We start from the raw sequence: 23,777 nt of genomic DNA on the forward strand, positions 1-23,777 counted from the left end.
GCAAAGCTCCAAAAGCTAGTAATTCCAAATAAATCTCTTGGACTATAACCTGGTGCTGTGTTTTTTAACTTTGTCCATTCCAGTCCAACACCGGCACCTCCACATCATAATGTCAAAGCCAGTCTGCCCTGTCTCCAGCAAAAACACTCTTGGGGATGGGAATGTATCAGAAATTTGGAATTCCCATCTACAAGAGGAGACGGAGATACAACTTAATTAGGGATGGTGGTGGTGTCCCTGAGCTTTGCTAGTTTCTAAACTGTACCTACATTAAGTTCTGGGCAGAAAGGCTAAGTTTCCATCTTCCTATCAGCTGATGGATTGAGGCCCTTAATTGGTCAATTGATGATACTTAAGGACCACTTAATGAAATATTCTCACCAGGCAGCAATTATTTCAACAGTGCAGGCAGGCAGGCTGTGGATTGAGGATTGGGTTTCTTGAGGTGAGGCCCTCAGTCTACAGTAAATTGTGTATGATCAAGGGACTGGACAGTGAAGAGTTGGGTGGAAATGATACCAATGTAAAAAATCTAACCTATAATTGATAGTTGATCCAATTGTTACCTCTAGGATTTTGTGGCTGACAAATTGGATGCCATGTTCAATGCTGATCATAATTTCAAGAATTGTTTGGTTGGTTTAAAAAAAAGAGGAAAGGAATCTGTTCTAAGGGTCAGGCTGGAGGGTAAAACATTAATTCAAGAAACAACCAGTATAATTTACAAGTTGAAGATTCTGGCTGATAAACTTCCATAACCTATTTGCGAATGCTGCAAAAATTATGTAAACGGTAACACTTCTAATAATATAATTAAGTTAGATTAATGGAAGTTTTAAAATAAAATTCTTTTTAAAAATTAAGAATTAAACTAAAAGCCACAAGAACTTAGCTTAAAATGAGGGTATTGTCTTAAAAATAGTGTTCTTTAAACAAATTATTCAGCACAGTTATGAGCATGTTTCCAACATAGGACCTGACTTAATGTGGTAATGAATCAGAAATTCAAACATGGAGGTCAGTATCCCAATTGTTTTTCCACTTGGTTAAACTTTGTACCAAAGAGAAAATTCTGAAAATCTACTCAATACTGTCAAGCCCAGGGAAAATATCAAATGGAGTCATGCAGATGTCAATACTTGGACAATCATTTAAACAAGCACATACTGATGTTTATAAAATAATTACACAACATTCGAAACAAAAAGCAAGCGTAAGCATACAGTGAATGAATCAGAATTAGCACAAGGAGCCTTGGGGAAAAAAGAGCTGGGAGTAATCACAGACACATTCCTCTCTTTGCCAAGACAATTTTGCAAAGCTATTAAGAAAAAATGCTTCCATATATAGCTAGAATAGGAATCTGCAGAAGGTGTGCTAATACTTCATAATAAAGTAGTGAAATTGCAGTTAAAGTTTCATAATAGTCATTGTACCATACTATAATACTTAGACAAAACTACATAACAATTACATGGAACAAAATTGAACCTCAATATAAAAGGGGACCACTTGGAACTAAGAATTAGAGAAATTTAAGCATTACAGTCTTGAATGAACGTGGACTAGAAGGAACCTCACTGACATACATAAAATAATAAAGAATTCAAATAAAGTAAATTTATGATTTCAAAATATCTGAAGAAAGCAGTTCCAGACCATGTAAATATTAATTAAATTTAGATCTGATAAAGAAGAAACAGGAACTGATAATATTAGCAGTAATCTCAGAAACTCAACAGGTCTGGCAGCAGAGTCACTATGGACTTGAAACACTCTGTTTCTTTCTCCACAGACTTGCTCAGTTTTCCCATCATTGTTTTTATTTCAGATTTCTAGCATCCACAATATTTTGCTTATAGTTAGGAATAATCTAGTTAGCAAGTTAATCAGAGACAAAAAAACTGGTCAGATCGTTCAACATATAATTATTTGCTACATTGATTGGTGTATTAATAGACTAGAAAAATAAACAGCTTTGCACTAAACAGTCTTTTCTCAGCTGTGCATTTCTTAAATTTTTCAAATAAGTAAATGTTTCTAATATACCTAAATGAGATGTCAAAAAGATATGTTGATCACCCTCAATTACACAGAAATTAAGAATATCCTTACTTGAACCATGACTTTAAAATATGAAATCCACTATCCTCTGTACTAAAATCTCCTGAATATTGCTCTTTTTGTTTCTTGACATTGTTATTATCAAAGTAGATTGTTTCCTCCTGCAAACAATTAAGCCATAATACATGGGTTGATCATTAAGGTCATCTTAGCCCTCTAACTGAGACAATAACAAATTCCAACTATCTACAGAACAGCTTTCTTTACTAATCCATCATGGTCTGGAATAAATTGATAACAGTGATTTTCACAAGTGAGCCAAATGTTTTGTTAGTACAAATTTTCACTCAGACATTTTATAACATCTTATTCAATTATGTGCAGATCGTTAACATACCATCATTTTGGGATGACAGCACACATCTACATATGAACTCAATTAATAATATTCACCCAAGTCAGAAAACTGAAAATTCAAGCTTCACTGTAAATTCAAACATATAACCGAAACAGACAGCACCAAGAGACTGCTGCATTGTCTAGAAATATAATCTTTCAAATAAGTTGTTACTTTAAGGTCCTGCCTGCCTGCTCAGATTAATGCAATGATTTTCCATGATACTATTTGAAAAAGAGTGAGAGCTTTTCTTTGCATCGACCTTCATCCTTCTCTCACAAAATACCACTAAAACCATTTTTTCTAGACATTTGTCTCACTACTTTCTGAGTATTCTGTACACAAAAGTGCTTATCATCTTTATCTACAAAACAAACACCAATAATTAATTAGTCCATTAACTGTAGAGCACTTTGTGACTTCTGAAAGATGACATATTATATAAATGCAAGTTAAGTTACACAATTTCAACTGAATATCCACAAAAGATTAGATTAGATTAGATTACTTACAGTGTGGAAACAGGCCCTTCGGCCCAACAAGTCCACACCGAACCGCCGAAGTGCAACCCACCCATTCCCCTACATTAACCCCTTTTGTCTAACACTATGGGCAATTTAGCATGGCCAATTCACCTGACCTGCACATTTTTGGACTGTGGGAGGAAACCGGAGCACCCGGAGGAAACCCACGCAGACACGGGGAGAATGTGCAAACTCCACACAGTCAGTCGCCTGAGTCGGGAAATGGACCCGGGTCTCTGGCGCTGTGAGGCAGTAGTGCTAACCACTGTGCCACCATGCCACCCACTTAAGCACAGGAAATTATTTTTACATGATTTCCCAGGATTTTATGGATCTCTCACTAAGGTCACAGGAGATGAATGGGAGAATCCCTCCGAAAATCAATGGACAATACTTTTAAAGTATATATTTAATTTAATATAATGAAAAATTCTATTTCATGATAACTTACTTCAGGGAGCACCTGGATTTCATTCCTTGGCACAGAAAGCTTCTTGAGATTAGTCAAATATCCAATGTCATGTGGAAGTGATTTGAGTTTATTGTGTGCTAAATGTAGTTCACAAAGATGTTGTAGGAGACAAAGTTTGCTTGGAACAGTCTCCAGTTGGTTGTTGTTCACAGTAAGATATTTGAGCTGTGCCAGCCTGCAAAGCAACATTCATTATTTGTAATGATATAGTGGTCCCCTTTACAGATCATGTCCTTTTTACCAAAAGAAAATCTTAAACTGGTCCTAATTTACCAGACCGTCCTAGGATTCTGTTATTGGTTAAACACTTGTAAACTGTAGAAACTTGTAAACACTATTAACATAATACTGTTTGTTAAAGTATACTCTATTGCATTTTTATATAATTTCAGGCTCAAAAATTATCCATCACAAGGAATGTGTCTTACACCTAATTTAATAGCACTCAATTTAAACAAATTATTGTTCTGCACATTTCTACATATCCATATCATAAATACATTGTCTGACAATGTTGGTACATTAATCCAAAAAAATGGGGTCAAAGTTAATGAGTTAATATCCAGAGTTCCTAATTATTATGGACTATTTGGAGTTTCAAGAATTGGCTAAAAACACTATTTAGACATCCCTGCCTACCATTTGTATGTAAACACACATGTGGTACTGAACCATGTAAACCAGAAGCTTCAGATTTAATTTACAGTAGGTGCTGAGTTACTTAATCTAAGCCAGGATTTAGTTCATCACTTGTTTGAGAGTAGCCATGTGAGATGTCAGGTGAGGACAGGAAAAGGCTTGCCTGTAATTCTACTATCATTGTCAAACAATTATCAATGGTCACTTCTGGAAACATACAAGATGATTGGATGTGGCATTCAATAGATAATAGACAATAAGTGCAGGAGTAGGCCATTCAGCCGTTCGAGTCTACATCACCATTGATTATGATCATGGCTGATCATCTACAATCAGTAACCTGTTCCTGCCTTATCCCCATAACGCTTAATTCCACTATCTTTAAGAGCTCTATCCGTCTCTTTCTTGAAAATATCCAGACACATGGCCTCCACTGCCTTCTGGGGCAGAGCATTCCATATATCTACCACTCTCTGGGTGAAGAAGTTTCAAATGCAGAACAGTGCTGTATCACATTTGGAATAGATGGAGAGGTGACTGTGGAAATAAACAATTTTTACTTGATGTAACAAATAACAATGTAATAGAAGAATTATTTTACCTGCATATCTCTTCAGGCAAGGTTGTCAACTTGTTTTTATTCAAGTTCAAGAAAGTTAGGTTTTCTAAACATTCTGAAATGACAGAAAGTGTGCATTTTGTAAATGAGAGGAGTATTAAACAAAAGAAAATAGCAAATGATACCAAATCATAGAAACAAAAATGATAGCATAAAATACAGCAAATTTTTTTAAGGTCTTGAAACATTTGTGAAGAAAAAAGTGTTATCAAATATTTCCAAGAGGATTACGTTTCATCAGAACTCTCTTCACATGTGCTATCAGACCTGCTGAATGTTTGCAGATTTTTTGGTTTTAGGTTTCCAACATCTGCAATGTTTTCTTTTATCTCAAAAACACATATAAGGTTAATCTCCTCTACTCTTGTATCTTCTCTATCTCTACCATGTTGCTCCATATGAAATTGCAAAGAGAGAGATTTAAAACAGGAGGAATTGATGTCCAGAGAAAGGTTAATTCCAAGCTGTTTCTACAGCCTTACAATATTTAGATCAGAGTATTCCTGATAAAGTTAAAAGCCTGGGAAACAAATTATCCAAACAACGCACTTGATCAAGGAGTACATTGCCCTGAGAGGGAAAATTAACTTTTAAAATGGGCACATAATCAGTCTCCAAAACAATATCAATAACTACAGTAGGAAGAAGGTTTAATGAATAAATGAATTTGGAAAATAATTAACTGATATATATTCATCCTGAGTTTCTTTGCATTTTTCTCCTAGTTCTTTTTACCATGCATACAGTCCTTCCATCTCTCACACAATACAGAAGTAATGAGAGAAGTTAATCACAAGATTGTGTCATTTTGTATAGTATAAAACCAGTGCAGGAAATGTGAAAAAGCATTCCATCAAGTTGCTGAAAATTTTTTACAATTCTAAAAACTGTAGAAATTCAGAAGAGACTATCATAATACATTCCATATCTTAAAAATAAGCTCCCAACTTTCTCATACTTTTAAGATATTCACTCCTCTATGCTAGTGAAGTGCACTTTTTCCCAGTGTAATGCCGCATCTGATCCTTCTCTACTTGACCCCTCCCTGTTATCAACAAATCCTATCTTCTCTCAGCTTCATACTTCCACCTTACCTTCTTTGCACCGTGCCAAACCTACTTTGTGAAAGCAAGTTGTTTCCCTCCACTTACACTTGGGATAACTTCATCAAATAAAACTCCCAATCCTTGTTAATAATGGGCAATGTTTGGTGGAATGGAAGAAAGGTGTAATGGAACAAAGGTAAAAGTCAGGAGGTGGGTGAAAAGAAGGGCAAAGGTTTGAGGCTGATGATAAAGGGGCTAAGAAATTAATTTTGAGAAAAACACAGGAATATTGCAGTACGAGTGTTTTAATCTGGCACAGCATGGACTGAAAGGGGGGGGGGGGGGGGAAATCGATTGAGGTTGTTACTATTTAAAACTGTTGGCTACACTTTGGTATAAAAGATTAACTTTTGTTTTGTAAAAGACTTGTGAGACTAATTTCCAGAAAAAAAATCCCAAAGAACTGAGGACATTAGTAATCAGAAATAAAATCAAAAACCGCTGGAAAAACTCAGCATGTCTGGCAACAGCTGTTAAGCGAAAGCAGAGTTAACATTTTGGATCCAGTGACCCTTCTTCATGTTCTGAAACATTAACCTGAAGTATTAACTCTGCTTTCTTCTGAGGATGACAGAACTGTTCTATGAAGAATGGGATCATGGAAATTAATAGTAGACATTGTATCTTTCAATGTTCCATACTTTCCTATCCTTAGTCTTGATAATTTATGAATATATACTGAAATGTTGAGAATATATAAACCAGGTCGTCAATATTAATGAAAGCAAAAGCAGACAGGTCAGGTGTGCATGCTTATATATTATTTCAGTTTTAGAGCACTTGTATTTCTTTCCTTCTATTTTCATATTTGTCTCATTGCTCAAGACAGTCAACAGAGTATGAAACTGCAACATTAGAAGGAAAAAAAATCAATCATGGCTACTTGTGATAAACCACCCAAACCACTGGGCTCCAATCATTGACCTTTCTTTATTTCTGCAAGTAGAAGTATTTCCATCAGTTCAAACTCATAGATTAGAAAGGAAAACATCTTGAAATTACATTTGGCTCTGAAATGAAATGAACAAGAATTGCAATACGATCTAATATTCACCTCACTTGCACACAAATTGAACAACATTCATAGTTAATTACAAATCAGAAGAGAATATTTGGCTTAAATAATTGCAAGTGACAGTGTAATGACAGTGGAAAGTTTTTTCAAAAACTGGAAACCATGTTACCTAATATATTGTTGATATTACCTGTCTTTTGCTATCTTTCACTGCAAAATGGGAGTATAACTCTTCTAAGGCCACCCAAGCCAGACAAGTAGAAAGGATTCAGATTAAAGATTCACTGGTCCTCCAGATAGGAGGCTCCAAATCAGACTGACAATGTCTGGGTAGAATAACTTTTATTGCAGATCCAAACAGACATGCAATTAAAATAACATTTGGAAAACTGTAATCTGCCAGTTGTTAGGCAAGATAATACTCTTGACTAAACAGAGATATATTATTCTCAATGGTGATGGAAAAATTATTTGCCTTCAGCCGAAAGGTACAAGTGACTCTAATTTTGAGTCTCACACTATCCTGTAGCCCTGTACAACTTAACTCAGATTTAGAAATAACGGAATAAGGCAAGTGATAATGTTAAATACTTTAATATGTTGAATACTGTCAGCGATAGTGTGCAGTTCAAGAGCTACTATTGAATAATTATTTAATTGCATGAATTTCTATCTTTTTCATGTGTAGATCAGGTAAAGCATGGAAACCTATTGTACTCCACACACATTTTCACCACTGAGGTAAAAGGGGATCAGAGTATCTCTCTGAAAAAGAGCTTCAATAAAACATTAAAACGAGGCCAGAAATAACCTGCACACAATTATCTGCTTATAGATGACAGTGACCTTAAGTTCCTAAGAACAGTGAAGAAATTAAAACTTATTGAATGATCACTGGAAAGTGCTTGGAACAAGTTGCAAGTCATTTCAGCACTTTTTTTTTGTTTTGTCTATCTGTTGACATTTATTTTGTGAATTTGGTGTGTTAATTGTCATTAGTGCTGTGGAACTAACCACTCCCAGCTAATGGTTGGGATAGTGTGCTGCCACCAAACTCACTTTCTACGTTTTTAAATAAAACTTTAAACAAGTTAGAAGGACTCTAGTGGGCATTATGACAAACACAAAATGAAATGGTCAATGGAAACTTTGAAAGTTGTGACAGAAGCTTATCAAAATTAAATCAAAATATTATTGCTGTGGGTGATGATGCATCCTATCCCCTGCGGTGCCCAACATTGTACCAGTCGACAGTCCATGCTCCCTCTCAGTGACAACCCCCTCCACATCCTGCTACTTGAACCTATTTGGCCAATCCCAGAAACAGGTCACGGAGGAAGCTGTCCGTCTGTCTACTCCTCACTACACATGGTGCCCATCTACTGGAAGTGCAGGACTGAAGTGCAAATAAAGTTTTTAAAGTAGCCCCTTTAGGAAGCCAAATAGGGGCTAAAAACAAAACGTAATTCCAAATAAATATGGTATTTTTTACCAGGCCACAAAGCTACATGTGGAGATCTACTTAACCTTTTATTATATAAGACTGCCATAAGGAACAGGAGAAAGTGAGGACTGCAGGTGCTGAAGACCAGAATTGAGAGTGTGGTGCTGGAAAAGGTCAGGCAGCATCCAAGGAGCAGGAGTATCGACATTTTGGGCGTAAGCTCTTCATCAGGAATGAGGCCCATAGTCCAAATGCAACAGTGTACAACCCAAGTCTCCAACGGAAAAGACTCCTTTCTAGTGGGCTCTCCATGGCATATTTCTGCTGCTGAAAGGTAGGATATAAGGCGTAGCCAAGTAATGGACAAATGTGAGGAAATGGCAAGTTTGTAGCTGCAGCAGCCTATTTTATACAGTTACCATTGGAGTACCATTTTGAAGGACACAGAATGAATTTCACCGACAGAACTCAAATTGTGGGGCATGTGTAGAGTCTCCCACCAACCCTCCTCCTCTAAAAAGAAAGGACCAAGTGTGGAGGCTTGGTGAGGTAAGGCTTTTGTGTTTTTTCCATTTATTCAATCTTTCTTGGTAACTTAAAGCAAACAGGATGGAGGCTAGGGCAGCTGCATGCTCCTCTTGCTGGAGGTGGTACGGGTCACCAATGGTGTCCCTGCTGACTTCACCTGCAAGAAGTGGACCCAACTCCAGCTCCACATAGACCGCATTAGGGAACCTGAGCTGGAGCTGGATGAACTTCGAATCATTTGGGATGCTGAGGGGGTGAAAGAGAAGAGTTATATGGAGGTAGTCACACCTACGTTACAGGACAAATATAGCTGGGTGACTGTCAGGAGAGGGGAAGGAAAGGGTCAGACAGTGCAGGGAGCCCCTCTGATGGTCTTCCCCTCAATAATAATAAGTCTACCACTTCGGATAGTGTTGGGGGGAGCCTACCAGGGGAATGCCACAGCGTCCAGGTGTCTGGCACTAAACCTGGCTATGTGGCTCAGTAGGAAAGCGGGGGGGGGGTGGAAATAGGAGAGCAATAGTAATAGGAGAACCAATCGTGAGAGGAACAGGCAGGAGATTCTGTGGTCGCAAGTGAGACTCCGAGGTGGTGTGTTGCCTCCCATTTGCCAGAGTCAGAGATGTCTCAGATCGAGTCTACAGGCTTCTTTAGTGGGAGGTGGAACAACCAAAAGTAGTGGTACACATTGGTATCAATGACATAGGTACAGAAAGGGAGGAGGACTTGAAAGGAGAATATAGGGAGTTAGGTTGGAAGCTGGAAGGCAGGTGAGTAATCCTAGCAGTAAAGCTAGGAATAGAGTGAGTGCAGATGCACACATGGCTATAGGGTTGGTGTAGCGGGGAGGGCTTCAGATATTGGGATATTTTCTGAGGAAGGTGGGATCTGTACAAGAAGGACGGGTTGCACTTGAACTAGAGGGGCACAAATATTCTGGGTGGGAGGTTTGGTAGACTTCTTCAGAAGGGTTTTAAATGAGATTGGCCAGGGGGTGGGGAGTGATGGGAACCTGAGCTACGGATCAGATGATGGTGTAGGTTGTGAACAGATAGATACAGTGTGCAGAAAGTCTGTGAGGAGGGATAGGCACTTGATAGCACAATGTGCAGTCAGTGTGATTGGTTGAAGTGTGTCTATTTTAATGCAAAAAGTATCAGGAATAAGGTTGACAAACTCAGAGAACGGATCAGTACTTGGAACTATGATGTTGCAGCCTTTGCAGAGACTTGGATATCACAGGGGCAGGAATGGTTGTTGGATGTTCCGGGATTTAGATGTTTCAAAAGGAATAGCATGGAGAAGGTAAAAGAGGTGGAGGAGTGACATTGCTTATTAGGGAAGGTATCATAGTTGCAGAAAGGGAGATCATCAAGGAGGGTTTGTGTACTGAGTTAGTATGGGTGGAAGTCAGAAACAGGAAAGGAGCAGTCACTTTATTGGGAGCTTTCTACAGGCCCCCCAATAGCAACAGAGACACGGAAGAGCAGATTGGGAGTCAGAGTTTGGAAATGTGCAGAAGTAGCAGGGTTGTTGTCATGGGTGACTTTAACTTTCTAATATTGATTAGAACCTACCTAATTCAAATAGTTTGGATGGAGCAGTTTTTGTCAGGTGTATCCAGGAAGGGTTCCTGCCACAATCTGTAGAAAGGCCGACTAGAGTGGAAGCCATACTAGATTTGGTGCTTGGCAATGAATCATGCCACATGTCAGATTTCTTGATGGGAAAGCATTTCAGTGATCGTGATCGCAGTTCCATGACCTTCAGCATACTCATGGAGAGGGATAGGAGCAGACAGTATGGGAAAGCATTTAACTGGAGGAGGAGGAATTACAATTCTATTAGGCAGGAACTGGGGAGCCTAGATTGGGAACAAATGTTCTCAGGGAAATGCACAACAGAAATGTGGAGGCTGTTTACGAAACATCCGCTGGTAGTGCTGGAGAGGTTTATCCCACTGAGGCAACGAAGGCATGGTAGGTTGAAAAAACCTTAGGTGACAAGGAATGTGGAACATCTCGTCATCAGGAAGAAGTGATTTTAAAGTTGAGGAGGCGAGGATTGGACAGGAATTTAGAGGGTTACAAAATAGCAAGGAAGGAATTAAAGAATGGACTTAGAAGTACTAGAAGCAGGCATGAAAATGTTTTAGCGGGTCAGATTAAGGAAAACCCTCAGGTGTTCTACACTTATGTGAGGAACAAGAGGATGGCCAGAGTGAGGATAGGACCAGTCAGGGATAGTGGAGGGAACCTGTGCCTGGAGTCAGAGGAAGTAGGAGAAGTCCTGAATGCATACGTTGCATCAGTATTCACGACTGAGAGGGACTTTGACGCTTCTTAGGAAACACTGATATGCTGGAACAGGTTGATGTTTGGAAGGATGATATGCTGAAAATTTTTGAAAAACGTAAGGATAGATAAATCTCCGGGCCAGATGGAATATACTCTACTGCACCTTTTGGCGATGATCTTTGCGTCCTCACTATCCACTGGAGTATTGCCAGATGATTGGAGGGTGGGAAATGTTATTCCCTTGTTCAAGAAAGTGAATAGGGATAATCCTGGGAGTTATAGACCAGTCAGTCTTATGTCAGTGGTGGGCAAAGTATTGGAGAGGATTCTGAGAGACAGGATTTATAATTACTTAGAAAACTACAGTTTGAGTAGAGGTAATCAGCATGGCTTTGCAAGGGGGCAAGTTATGCCTTACAAACCTTATTCAATTCTTTGAGGATGTGACAAAACACATTGATGATGGTAGAGCAGTGGATGTGATGTACAATTGATAAGGGTCCCATGGTAGGTCATTCAGAAAATAAGGATGCATGGGGATACAGGGAAGCCAGTCTGTCTGGATACAGAATTGGCTATCCCATAGAAGACAGAGAGTGGTGATAGAAAGTGTTTAGCCTGGAGCTCAGTGACCAGTGGTGTTCAACAGGGATCGGTTCTGGGACCTCTGCTCTTTGTGATTTTTATAAATGACTTGGATGAGAAAGTGGACGGTTGGGTTAGTAAGTATGCCGATGACATGAAGCGTGGTAGAGTTGTGGATAGTGTGGAGGGCTGTTGTAGGTTGCATCGAGACATTGACAAGTGTTGATAAGTGGTAGATGGAGTTCAACTTGGAAAAGTGTGAAATCATTCACTTTGGATGGTATAAATTGAATGCAGAATACAGAGTTAAAGGCAGGAGCCTTGGCAGTGTGAAGGAACAGAGGGGTCTCTTAGTCCATGTCTGTAGATCCCTCAAAGTTGCCACGCAGGTTGATAGGGTTGTTAGGAAGATGTATGGTGGGTTGGCTTTCATGAACAGGGGGATTGAGATTAAGAGCCGCAAGGTTATGCTGCAGCTCTACAGAGTCCTAGTTACACTACACTTGGAATATTGTGTTCAGTTCTGGTTGCTTCATTATAGGAAAGATGTGGAAGCTTTAAAGAGGGTGCAAAGGAGATTTACCAGGATACTGCCTTGACTGGAGGGCATGTCTTATGAAGAAAGGTTGAGGGAGCACGGGCTTTTCTCATGACAGCGAAGAAGGATGAGAGGTGACTTGATAGAGGTGTATAAGATGTTGAGAGTCGTAGAGTAGATAGCCAGACATTTTTCCCAAGGTGGAAATGTCCATCACGAGGGGGCATAATTTTAAGGTAATTGGAGGAAGGTTTACAGGAGATGTCAGAGGCAGGTTATTTACTCAGAGTGGTGGGTACATGGAATGCACTGCCTGTAGTGGTAGTAGAGTCAGATACATTCAGGACATTTAAGCAACTGTTGGATAAGCACATGGAAGTTAATACAATGAAGGGTATGTTGGTTATTCTGATCTTAGAGTAGGATAAAAGGTCAGCACAACATTGAGGGGCTGAAGGACCTGTATTGTGCTGTATTGTTCTATGTAGATCCTGAGGGATCTGGAGTTAATGTTAATGTTAATTCCAAAACTAACAGGAGTCAAATCCTCTGGAAGCTCACCGCATTTCAGAATTACCTCGATTCTGTTTGTGTTTGGTGTTGTATAACAGTCATGAGGCTCGGAATGGCGAGGGTTGCATACTGAACATTGCCCACTGTTTGAACAGCCAATTGTACAGGCATCATCCTGAGCCCTCTCCTCCAACAGCTACCTAATATTTCACTGACAGAGGAACCAGTCCCTAAACAACGGTTCACTAGAGAGAGCGCTCCAGTGTGAGGCTCAAACCTTGGTCAGTTCAGATAAAAGACTTGAAATTCCTGGAGGAAGTTCCGAGGACACATCCACTCCACAAACAGGAAATATATGAAGTAATTGAAGCCACACACGATGTCAGCATGTTGCACCATCTTAGAGAAGGTTCATCATAAAGGTAACACTGCAGAGTCTGAAGATGGAAAATTGCTATCTGGGTGCAGATACAAATCAACGTCTGGCCTCTGTTCCCAAACCGGAAGTTCAGTGTCTCAGCAGTGACCTAATGTTGCTTCATGTCCCAGAAAAACACAATTAGTTTACTCTATGTTTATGACAAACTCTGGGGGAGGGAATAAAGTGACTAGCCAGTACCACAACATGGTAACAATCAACTCATTTTTGACCACCTCTCAACTCCTGAAAAGGAAACACTTGGAGTAGTCCTGACTAGCATCCTAAGTGAGTTGCCACCTTGGTTTCCAATTCATGCTAATTTGCAGGCCAGGGTTCATAAAAACTAGGAGTAGGCCATTTGAGCCAGCTGCACCATTCATTTGGCCATAGCAGATCCTCAATTTCAATGCCATATCCCACTTTCTCCCCATAACCCTTCAGGACTTTAAAATATGAAAAAGTCTCTCTCTCTTCCTTGAATATATTCAGTGACTTGGCCTCCATAGTCTTCTCTGGTACAGAATTCGACAGAATTCTTTTGAGTGAAGAACCTCTTCCTTGTCTCAGCCCTAAGTGGTCTCCCACATATCCTGAGAGTGTGTTCCCTGGTTTTAGACTTCCCAGCTAGAAAAAACATCCTCTTTGCACTGAGTCTGGCCAGCCCAGTTCAAATTTTATACATTTCAATCAGATCCCCTTTCATCCTGCTGAACTTTAGTGAACACTGGACCAGTCAAACAAACCTCTCCTCACAGAACAGTCCTGCCATCCCCAATAACAGCTGAATGAACCTTTGCTGCACTTCCTTTCTTAGGTAAGGAAAGCAAACCTTAGGTGTGGTCCTGTGTAACTGCAGCAAGACATTCCTACTTCTGAACTCAAACCCTCTTGCAATCAAAGCCAATATACATTTGGCTTTCTAATTGTTTGCTCTACGTGCCGTCTCCTTTCATGAACTTGTGTGCAAGGAGACCCAGATCCCTTAGTATTATCCACATTTCCTTATATATCACCATTTATCTTTGTCTTTCTGTTTATCACACCAGTACATAACATCACATTTAGCCACATTGTACTGTGTCTACCATGTGCTTGTCTACTCACTCAACAATTCCTTTCTGAGCCCATGACCATTTCACAATGCTGATGGTTCCAATATTTTAACAACTTAACAATTTCAATCCAAACTCTCCTGGCTTGGAAGCTTCATAAACTAAAACACTTCAGATAAAGTAACTGGTTTCCCTTGAACTAAAAGCTTGATTCGCTCTTATGAACTGAGACCTCGAGCTTTCTGTTCTGAAGTCAAAACTAAAACTAATAGCTTAGATGAATCTTTCATAAACTCAATGATGTAAACATTTATCCATTAATACCACATGGGGTTTTGCCAGGAATTTGGCTGAAGTCACATGCCTTCTCGGAATTGATACAATTTGTTAATTGTTTCCAATAGCTTTCAAGTCTGTTATGACCAGAGCCCAGGCAAGACAATTTGGTTCTAGATGAAACATCACAAACTGTTACACTCTCAGATGAGAAGCAAAGAACTGGCTCCCCTTCTTTATTTACTTATCCCATTGGTTGGATGCAATAAAGTTAACTTAAAAAGGTTCCCTTCCTGTGAATATCTTTCTTCCAGACCTAAAAGCAGCCAATATAACTGTGCTTTCTTCAGTTAATAAAGAGAGAGATGGTTTTAAAATTACTACAGCAGAAGAAGAATCAGTAACACAAAACAGGTAATAAATAAAGACATCCAAAAAGAAAGAGGTTTAGAAAAAATTACATACATACAGAGTGGTTACAAGGAGATAGTTCTTTGACTGTAACCTTCATGGCACACTAATACTTGATCCAGGCAGATACCCACAAGAGTCCTAATAACACACTCCAGTAGAGGTGAAACTGTCTTTAAAACCCTGTCCTGGTATCTTCTTCAAAGGAAAAAAGACAATCTGTGTCTACAATTTGGACATAATCCACAGAGGGTCATTTTTCTATTGAGCATCAGCCTCTCTTTATCATTGTAATCTCAAGAGATTTCAGTAATGATCACAAGGTGTTTTGAAATGCCCCTTCTCCTTTCTTTGGAAAACCTTTTGTTTAAAGTTCCATTCACATCACGAATATGGCATCCAAATAATCTCTCTCTCTCTCCAGAAACCAAATTATTTACATCTGTACCATTATGGGCTGTATCAAACCTTTTTTGTAAAAACGTTTATGGACAGACCTGTTTAGAAAATGATCATCTTCATGGAACTAACCCATTTCTATCAGTATCTACCTTCAAATCCAAATCACTACACACATTATACACCTTTCAATATAAGGGAACTGAAGATCATTGAGCTAAAGAAATAGCTATTGCCAAATTGAAGGAAGGGGAATGAACGAGAAGTCAGAGATCAAAAGAATTATGAGATTAAGGATTAGCTGTAAGGCTAGGGGAAGTTACAGAGAAAGTTAAATATGAAGTCAAGTAGGGATTCGGAGTCATAGAATCATAGAGATGTACAACATGGAAACAGACCCTTCGGTTCAACCTGTCCATGCCGACCAGATATCCCAACCCAATCTAGTCCCACCTGCTAGCACCTGGCCCATATCCCTCCAAAGCCTTCCTATTCATATACCCATCCAAATGACGACTAAATGTTGCAATTGTACCAGCCACCACTTCCTCTGGCAGCTCATTCCATACACGTACCACCCTCTGTGAAAAGGTTGCCCCTCAGGACTCTTTTATATCTTTCCCCTCTCATCCTAAACCTATGCCCTCTAGTTCTGGACTCTCTGACCCCAGGGATAAGACTTTGTCTATTTACCCTATCCATGCCCCTCATAATTTTGTAAAACCTCTATAAGGTCACCTCTCAGCCTCCGACGCTCTAGGGAAAACAGCCCCAGCCTGTTCAGCCTCTTCCTATAGCTCAAATCTACCAACCCTGGCAATATCCTTGTAAATTTTTTCTGAACCCGTTCTGTTTCACAACATCTCTCCTGTAGGAAGGAGACCAGAATTGCATGCAATATTCCAACAGTGGCCTAATCAATGTCCTGTACAGCCGCAACATGACCTCCCAACTCCTGTACTCAATACTCTGACCAATAAACGAAAGCATACCAAATACCTTCTTCACTATCCTATCTACCTGCAACTCCACTTTCAAGGAGCTATGAACCTGCACTCCAAGGTCTCTTTGTTCTGCAACAATCCCTAGGACCTTACCATTAAGTGCATAAATCCTGCTAAGATTTGCTTTCCCAAAATGCAGCACCTTGCATTTATCTGAATTAAACTCCATCTGCCACTTCTCAGCCCATTGGCCCATCTGGTCAAGATCCTGTTGTAATCTGAGGTAACCCTCTTCGCTGTCCACGACACCTCCAATCTTAGTGTCATCTGCAAACTTACTAACTGTACCTCTTATGCTCGCATCCAAATCATTTATGTAAATGTCCCAGCACTGATCCTTGTGGCACTCCACTGGTCACAGACCTCCAGTCTGAAAAACAACCCTCCACCACCACCCTCTGTCTTCTACCTTTGAGCCAGTTCTGTATCCAAATGGCTAGTTCTCCCTATATTCCATGAGATCTAACATTGCTAATTAGTCTCCCATGGGGAACCTTGTTGAACGCCTTACTGAAGTCCATACAGATTACATCTACCACTCTGCCCTCATTAATCCTCTTTGCTACTTCTTCAAAAAACTCAATCAAGTTTGTGAGACATGATTTCCCATGCACAAAGTCATGTTGACTATCCATAATCTGTCCTAGCCTTTCCAAATACATGTACATACTGTCCCTCAGGATTCCCTCCAACAACTTGCCCACCACCGACATAAGACTCACTGGTCTATAGTTCCCTGGCTTGTCCTTACCACCCTTCTTAAATAGTGGCACCACGTTAGCCAACCTCCAGTCTTCATCCAAGATGGAGGATGGGAAAAAATTCTGGCTGTAACAGCTGCTCCTTTTTTGAGGTATTTTAGGTGCTGGAGGTGATTTCCTAGAATTCCAGGAGCAGCAATTACTGTTTTATATGCTGTTGCATTGTTTTGGAACTTTGGAAAAAAAAAGTCAAAACAAAAGCAGTTTTAAAAGAGAGAAGAACAGACAAAGGAAGTACATAGTGAGGTCAATGCAGGAGAGAAAGAGAGAGAACCTGCACAGCTACTGCCTTTGCCGTTTGAATTCATGTATTGCTGGAAATCGGATTGCATCTTGGAAAATTAACAAATAGTGAAATTCACAACTGATCTTGGAGGAACTGTTGGGCGAAGTTCACAGCACAGAATCAAAGAAGTTAATCGTTGTTTTAAATGTGGCCAACAGAGAATCTGCAGTAGTGAGTAGAGTGGGTTCTTTCTTGATTTTATGATTTTGGAGATATGTCTCTTGATTAAACTTAAAATATAAGCTGTAACTATTAATTTAACCTGGGGTAGTATTTATAGAGGAATAAGATGGTGTTATTTTCTGGGTCAATAGATTGTGAAGGAGCAAAAATGGCCTTTAATAGAGTGATATGTACTTCTTGTCAGATGTGGAGTTTAAAGAGAGTTTAAGGGTTACTGTGGATTATATCTGCCATAAATGCTGTTGGGTGTGAATCTTACCAGATCAAATGGATCAGTTGGAGAGACAGTTAGAAGTGATGAGGAATTTGCAACAATACATCATGGACAGCAGTTATGGGGGGGCGGGGGGAGTCTCAGATATAGTCACATAGACGGGTTAACTCCAGGAAAGGTAAGAGAGGTAGGAAGCTCATGCAGGAGTCTTTTGTGAATATACCCATCTCAAACAGGTATGCTGTTTTGGAAAATGTAGGTGGTGATTTATTCTTAGGGAAACGTAGCAAGTACAGCCAAGTTTCTGGTATTGAGACTGGCTCTAATGCAACGAGGGGTATGTCAGCTTCCAAGAGCTCAATTGTGTTAGGGGATTCTGTAGTCCGAAGTACAGACAGACGTTTCTGTGGCCAGCAGCGAGAAAGCAGAATGGTGTGTTGCTTCCCTGGTGCCAGGATCAAGGATGTCTCAGAGAGGGTGCAGCAGAATGTTCTCAAGGGGGAGAGGGGCCAGCAAGAGGTCATTGTCCACATTGGAACCAACGACATAGGAAGAGAAAAGGTTGAGATTCTGAAGGGAGATTACAGAGAGTTAGGCAGAAATTTAAAAAGGAGGTCCTCGAGAGTAGTAATATCTGGTTTACTCCTGGTGTTACAAGCTAGTGACGGCAGGAATAGAGCAGATGAATGGTGTATGGGAGAAGGATTCACATTTTTAGATTATTGGAATCTCTTTTCGGGTAGAAGTGACCTGTACAAGAAGGACGGATTGCACCTAAATTGGAAGGGGACTATATACTGACAGGGAAATTTGCTCAAGCTGCTCGGGAGGATTTAAACTAGTCAGGTGGGGGGATGGAACCCAGGGAGATAGTGAAGAAAGACATCAATCTGAGACTGGTACAGTTGAGAACAGAAGCGAGTCAAACAGTCAGGGCAAGCAGCGACAAGGTAGGACTAATAAATTAAACTGCATTTATTTCAATGCAAGGGGCCTAACAGGGAAGGCAGACAAACTCAGGGCATGGTTAGCAACATGGGACTGGGATATCATAGCAAATACTGAAACTTGGCTCAGGGATGGGCAGGACTGGCAGCTTAATGTTCCAGGATACAAATGCTATAGGAAGGATAGAAAGGGAAGCAAGAGAGGAGGGGGAGTGGTGTTTTTGATAAGGGATAGTATTACAGCTGTGCTGAGGGAGGATATTCCCAGAAATACATCCAGGGAAGTTATTTGGGTGGAACTGAGAAATAAGAAAGGGATGATAACCTTATTTGGATTGTATTATAGACCCCCCAATACTCAGAGGAAAATTGAGAAACAAACTTGTAAGGAGATCTCAGCTATCTGTAAGAATATTAGGGTAGTTATGGTCAGGGATTTTAACTTTCCAAACATAGGCTGAGACTGCCATAGTGTTAAGGGTTTAGATGAAGAGGAATTTGTTAAGTGTGTACAAGACAATTTTCTGATTCAGTATGTGGATGCACCTACTACAGAAGGTGCAAAACTTGACCTATTCTTGGGAAATAAGGTAGGGCAGGTGACTGAGGTGTCAGTGGGAAGTACTTTGGGGCCAGTGACCATAATTCTATTAGATTTAAAATAATGATGGAAAAGGATAGACCAGGTCTAATGGTTGAAGTTCTAAATTGGAGAAAGGCCAATTTTGATGGTATTAGGCAAGAACTTTCGAAAGCTGATTGGGGGCAGATGTTCGCAGGTAAAGGGATGGCTGGAAAATGGGAAGCCTTCAGAAATGAGATAACGAGAATCCAGAGAAAGTATATTCCTGTTAGGGTGAATGGAAAGGGCTGGTAGGTATAAGGAATGCTGGATGACTAAAGAAATTGAGGATTTGGTTAAGAAAAAGAAGGAAGCATATGTAAGGTATAGACAGGATAGATCGAGTGAATCATAAGAAGAGTGTAAAGGAAGTAGGAGTATACTTAAGAGGGAAATCAAGAGGGCAAAAAGGGGACATAATATAGCCTTGGCAAATAGAATTAACGAGAATCCAAAGAGTTTTTACAAATACATAAAGGACAAAAGGGCAACTAGGGAGAGAATAGGGCCCCTCAAAGATCAGCAAGGCGGCCTTTGTGTGGAGCCTCAGAAAATAGGTGAGATACTAAATGAGTATTTTGCATCATTATTTATTGTGGGAAAGGATATGGAAGATATAGACTGTCATGAAATAGATGGTGACATCTTGCAAAATGTCCTTATTACAGAGGAGGAAGTGCTGGATGTCTTGAAATGGGTAAAGGTGTATAAATCCCCAGGACCTAATCAGGTGTACCCTAAAACTCTGTGGGAAGCTGGAGAAGCAATTGCTGGGCCTCTTGCTGAGATATTTGTATCATCGATAGTCACAGGTGTTAAAGATGAGAATTAGAATATTAAACTTAAGGCACTTGTACTAAGGGTCAAGGTTGGTTGGTGAGGACAAAGGTAGTGAATGCACAGGAATTAATGTGAAAAAGGATACAAGCAACAATATTTTGGATGAGCTAGCCTCATATAACATGCTGGATGGAAGATTGATCAGAATAAACCTTCAGAATAGTCAGGCCCACACTGGAAAAGAAATCAATGAAAGTTTTAGGGGCATTTTGGCCAAGGTGAGGCACAGGTGGGTAATACTGCAAAGTTGAAAGTTGGCAAGGCTTTAATGAAGTACATTAATTGGAGAGGATGCTAAGGTTGCAAAGTGTGGTTCAGCTTGAAACAGTAATCATAAAGACAGATAGTACTGTTGGCTAGAGTATGGAGTTTATGGTTTGTGGTCAGAGTCTTAATGTTCCAAAATTTTTCGCTTGAAAAAACCATCCCTCACCCAAAAATGTTTGGCAAACGTAATCAGAAATACATGATAGTTGAGGCATTGACAGACATTGTAGAGAGGCAGTATCCATTGTCATATGCAAACTGACTCCATAACGGTGACTGAGATTGTTAAGCAGCAGCATTTAGATAAGTAAGGTGGTAAAGGATAGCTCTATGAAAAATTCCAGATGCAATGGTCTATGGGCAGGACCAGAAATTATTGCCACAGATGTTTCAACAGCAATTAGATTGGTAAAAAGAACCACCAAGTAAAAGGCAATTCTAGTAAGTTGAACAATGGAGAGGACTAAGAGAAGAATAAGTGAAAATTATATATTATGGAGACATCTTGAGACACAAGCAGATATAATGCATCATGACTGGTCACATGAAATGTCATTCTATATTTTGTATTAGGCTTTTTCACTGTTGCTACAGGAGCAAACATCTGACTAGAAAGAATAAAATATGAAATTGTGGGAGATAAACACTTTTGGGAGGCAACAGTGGAAGAGGAAAGGATATTGGAGACAGGACAACAGTTTCCAAGGATGTTGGTGGTGAAGATTATTTTTGAGTTGGAGAATGATGACAACTGTGTGAAAAAAAAGCTGCATAGTATTTGAGACGAAAAACATTTACATGATTAGCTAGCATTTGTGCCAGGAAGATAACTAGGAATTGAGGTAAAGGATAAAGCATCAGATTATATGAATGAAATAATATGCACTGAAGAGGACATAAGGAAGATGAGAGAGAAACAAGAAACAGCAAGGCAAAGCCCTAAGCATGCAAAGTTTCTATACTTATCATATTACAATTGTTGGTATTCAATTTGTTGAGGCATGTGGATAAATATGACATGGTAGTCTAATACTGAACAGGAGAAAGTGAGATGCAGATGCTGGAGAGTCAGAGTTGAAAAGTGTGGCACTAGAAAAGCACAGCAGTTCAGGCAGCATCCGAGGAGTAGAACTGTGCCTGAAATATCGACTCTCCTCAGATGCTGCTTGACCTGCTGTGCTTTTCCACTCTAATATAGTACAGGTCACATTCCACTTACTGAGAGGGTAAAAATATTAAGATATCATTGCAATATAATATAGACTCCAATGTTGTACCTTCATTTAACCCAGCAATCAAGGCACGTTTTAAAAAATTCATTCAAGGAATGATGGCATTGATATCACTGGGTAGGCCAGCATTTATTGGCCATCCTTAATTGCTCATCGGTGTACATCTGGCATCTCATGTAGGACAGACTAGGTAAAGAAAGCAGTTTCCTTCCTTAGACATCAGTGAACCAGATGGGTTTTTCTGACAATCAACAATAGTTTCATGGTCATCGTTAGACTGTTAATTCCAGATTTTTATTGAATTCAAATTCTACCTTCTGCTGCTGGAGGATTCAAACCCAGGTCCATTTTACTTGGGTCTCCAGTGATAATACCACTAAGCCATCGCCTCTCCTCCTGACATGTCAAAATGTTACGATCTTTTTTGAAACACCATCATTTATTTGAAATAAATATCTGTACATGACTGACCACACCATTCCCTAAATATATCTGCATCCATAAAGTGTTTTAAAAATGTGCAACCAAGCAAAATGAAGCACAAATACTAAGTATACCAATTTATTTATAAATTCAGCACATTGCAAGTACCTTCATGCAATATCATTACAGAATGTTTAGAAATAAATTGGAACACCTGCATCTCAAGGAGGCATTAACGTACAAACTTAAAACAGATCCTGATTAATGAGTCTCACTCAAATTAAATAAATAAGACAAATTCCAGATGTGAGTTATTGCATTAGAGTGCCCTCTAAAGGCTAAATTGAAGTTTGTTTTCTAGACTCTAAATGTAGTAATAATGATTTACAGCATCACTTTTTTATCGTGCCCTGTCTTTTCTGATATTAAATTAATTTTCTTTTAATATGAAACTTTCCTTTGGGTCAAGCTTTCTTTTCAAACATTGCTTGATTTATGGTCAGAATTTTACTGTAGGATGGTTTAAGTGTCATAATTGCAAGTTACGTGACATCCCATAATCACAAATTAATCTTGGAAAATTATGGAACAAAATGTTCAGACTTGAATGAAAACAAAAATCAAGAAACAGTTAATACCCAAGTTATATTGTAAAATCTTGCAGCTATGCATAACTCATCTCTGCAAGACATTATTTACTTAATGCTACATGTTTGCATCAGATTTTTTTCCAGGCAGACATTCACCACGCCAAAATAGGCTGTGATTTCTGACTCACTGTTGAGAATATCACAGAATATCAAATAGTGATTATAGAATAATCCAAAGATTACTTGTTCGTCCTCCAAAGGATTTGGTCAAAGTGCTATTACGGCTAATTACAAATTCTATATTTACAACCAGAGCACAGAAACAGAGGCCTCTGCTGCCAACAACATCATGATATTCTCTAATCTTAATAAATGTGGAAAACCAGGTGTAAAGAACCTTGGTTGTGGCTACTAATTATTGTTTATAACTTCTCACTGTAATGTGATTAAATAAAAATAGTATAATAAAGGTTAAGTGATTAAACTGACAATAACGTTGGCCCTGAAAGTTGAAGGATTTATTTCAGCATTGTTCCAAAATATAAATCTGATATGGTAGTTAAAGCACAAATGCAAAAACTACAAAAAGTAATACAGATAATAATTTTATAATACACTCGTGTTCAATTTTAGTCTGTTATCTCTTCCCAAGTTATTGATCTGTACAGAGCAGTTAACAAATCTAAAATGAATGTAACCAGCTTCCATAAGTAAATAATTGACTTTAAAAATGCAAGCAAGAATTAACAGCATAATTATATTTACCCAATACATTTGGAGATAATGCTTCGAGTTTGTTATCAAACAAGTGGAGCTTCCTTAATTGTCTTAGATGTTTCAGAACTTCTGGAAGTGCTTCAAAGGAATTATTTCCCAAATTGAGTTCTGTCAACTACAAAATAATTCAAAAGATTTCTATATACAGTACTGTGAAACACAGTCATCCATATTTATACAAAAGCTGCTGCTAGCAAATTAAGAATGTCCAAACTGTTTAGCTTGTAGTCATAAGCAGTTCGTGTGTGTAGGCTTGTAATTTACACATAAAGTTTGAATGTAAAAATAAGAAAAAACGCTATAAATGTTGGAAGTCTGAATCCAAATAATG

General features: G+C 39.1%; 1 protein-coding gene across 4 annotated transcripts in view; it reads right to left on the reverse strand.

Moving 5' to 3' along the window:
• Positions 1–23,777, reverse strand: part of lrrc69 (leucine rich repeat containing 69) — an 80,457-nt gene that overhangs the window by 53,273 nt on the left and 3,407 nt on the right. For all 4 annotated transcript variants that reach the window (XM_072570262.1, XM_072570260.1, XM_072570261.1 and 1 more), the window contains exons 2-4: positions 23,435–23,561; positions 4,698–4,770; positions 3,437–3,632 (exon numbers count right to left, since the gene is read on the reverse strand). In XM_072570262.1, the coding sequence (XP_072426363.1) occupies positions 3,437–3,632; positions 4,698–4,770; positions 23,435–23,561 (396 nt within the window). The remainder of the gene's footprint in view (positions 1–3,436; positions 3,633–4,697; positions 4,771–23,434; positions 23,562–23,777) is intronic.

This window comes from Chiloscyllium punctatum, chromosome 5 (assembly GCF_047496795.1).
Source record: "Chiloscyllium punctatum isolate Juve2018m chromosome 5, sChiPun1.3, whole genome shotgun sequence".
NCBI classification, from domain to species: Eukaryota; Metazoa; Chordata; class Chondrichthyes; order Orectolobiformes; family Hemiscylliidae; genus Chiloscyllium; species Chiloscyllium punctatum.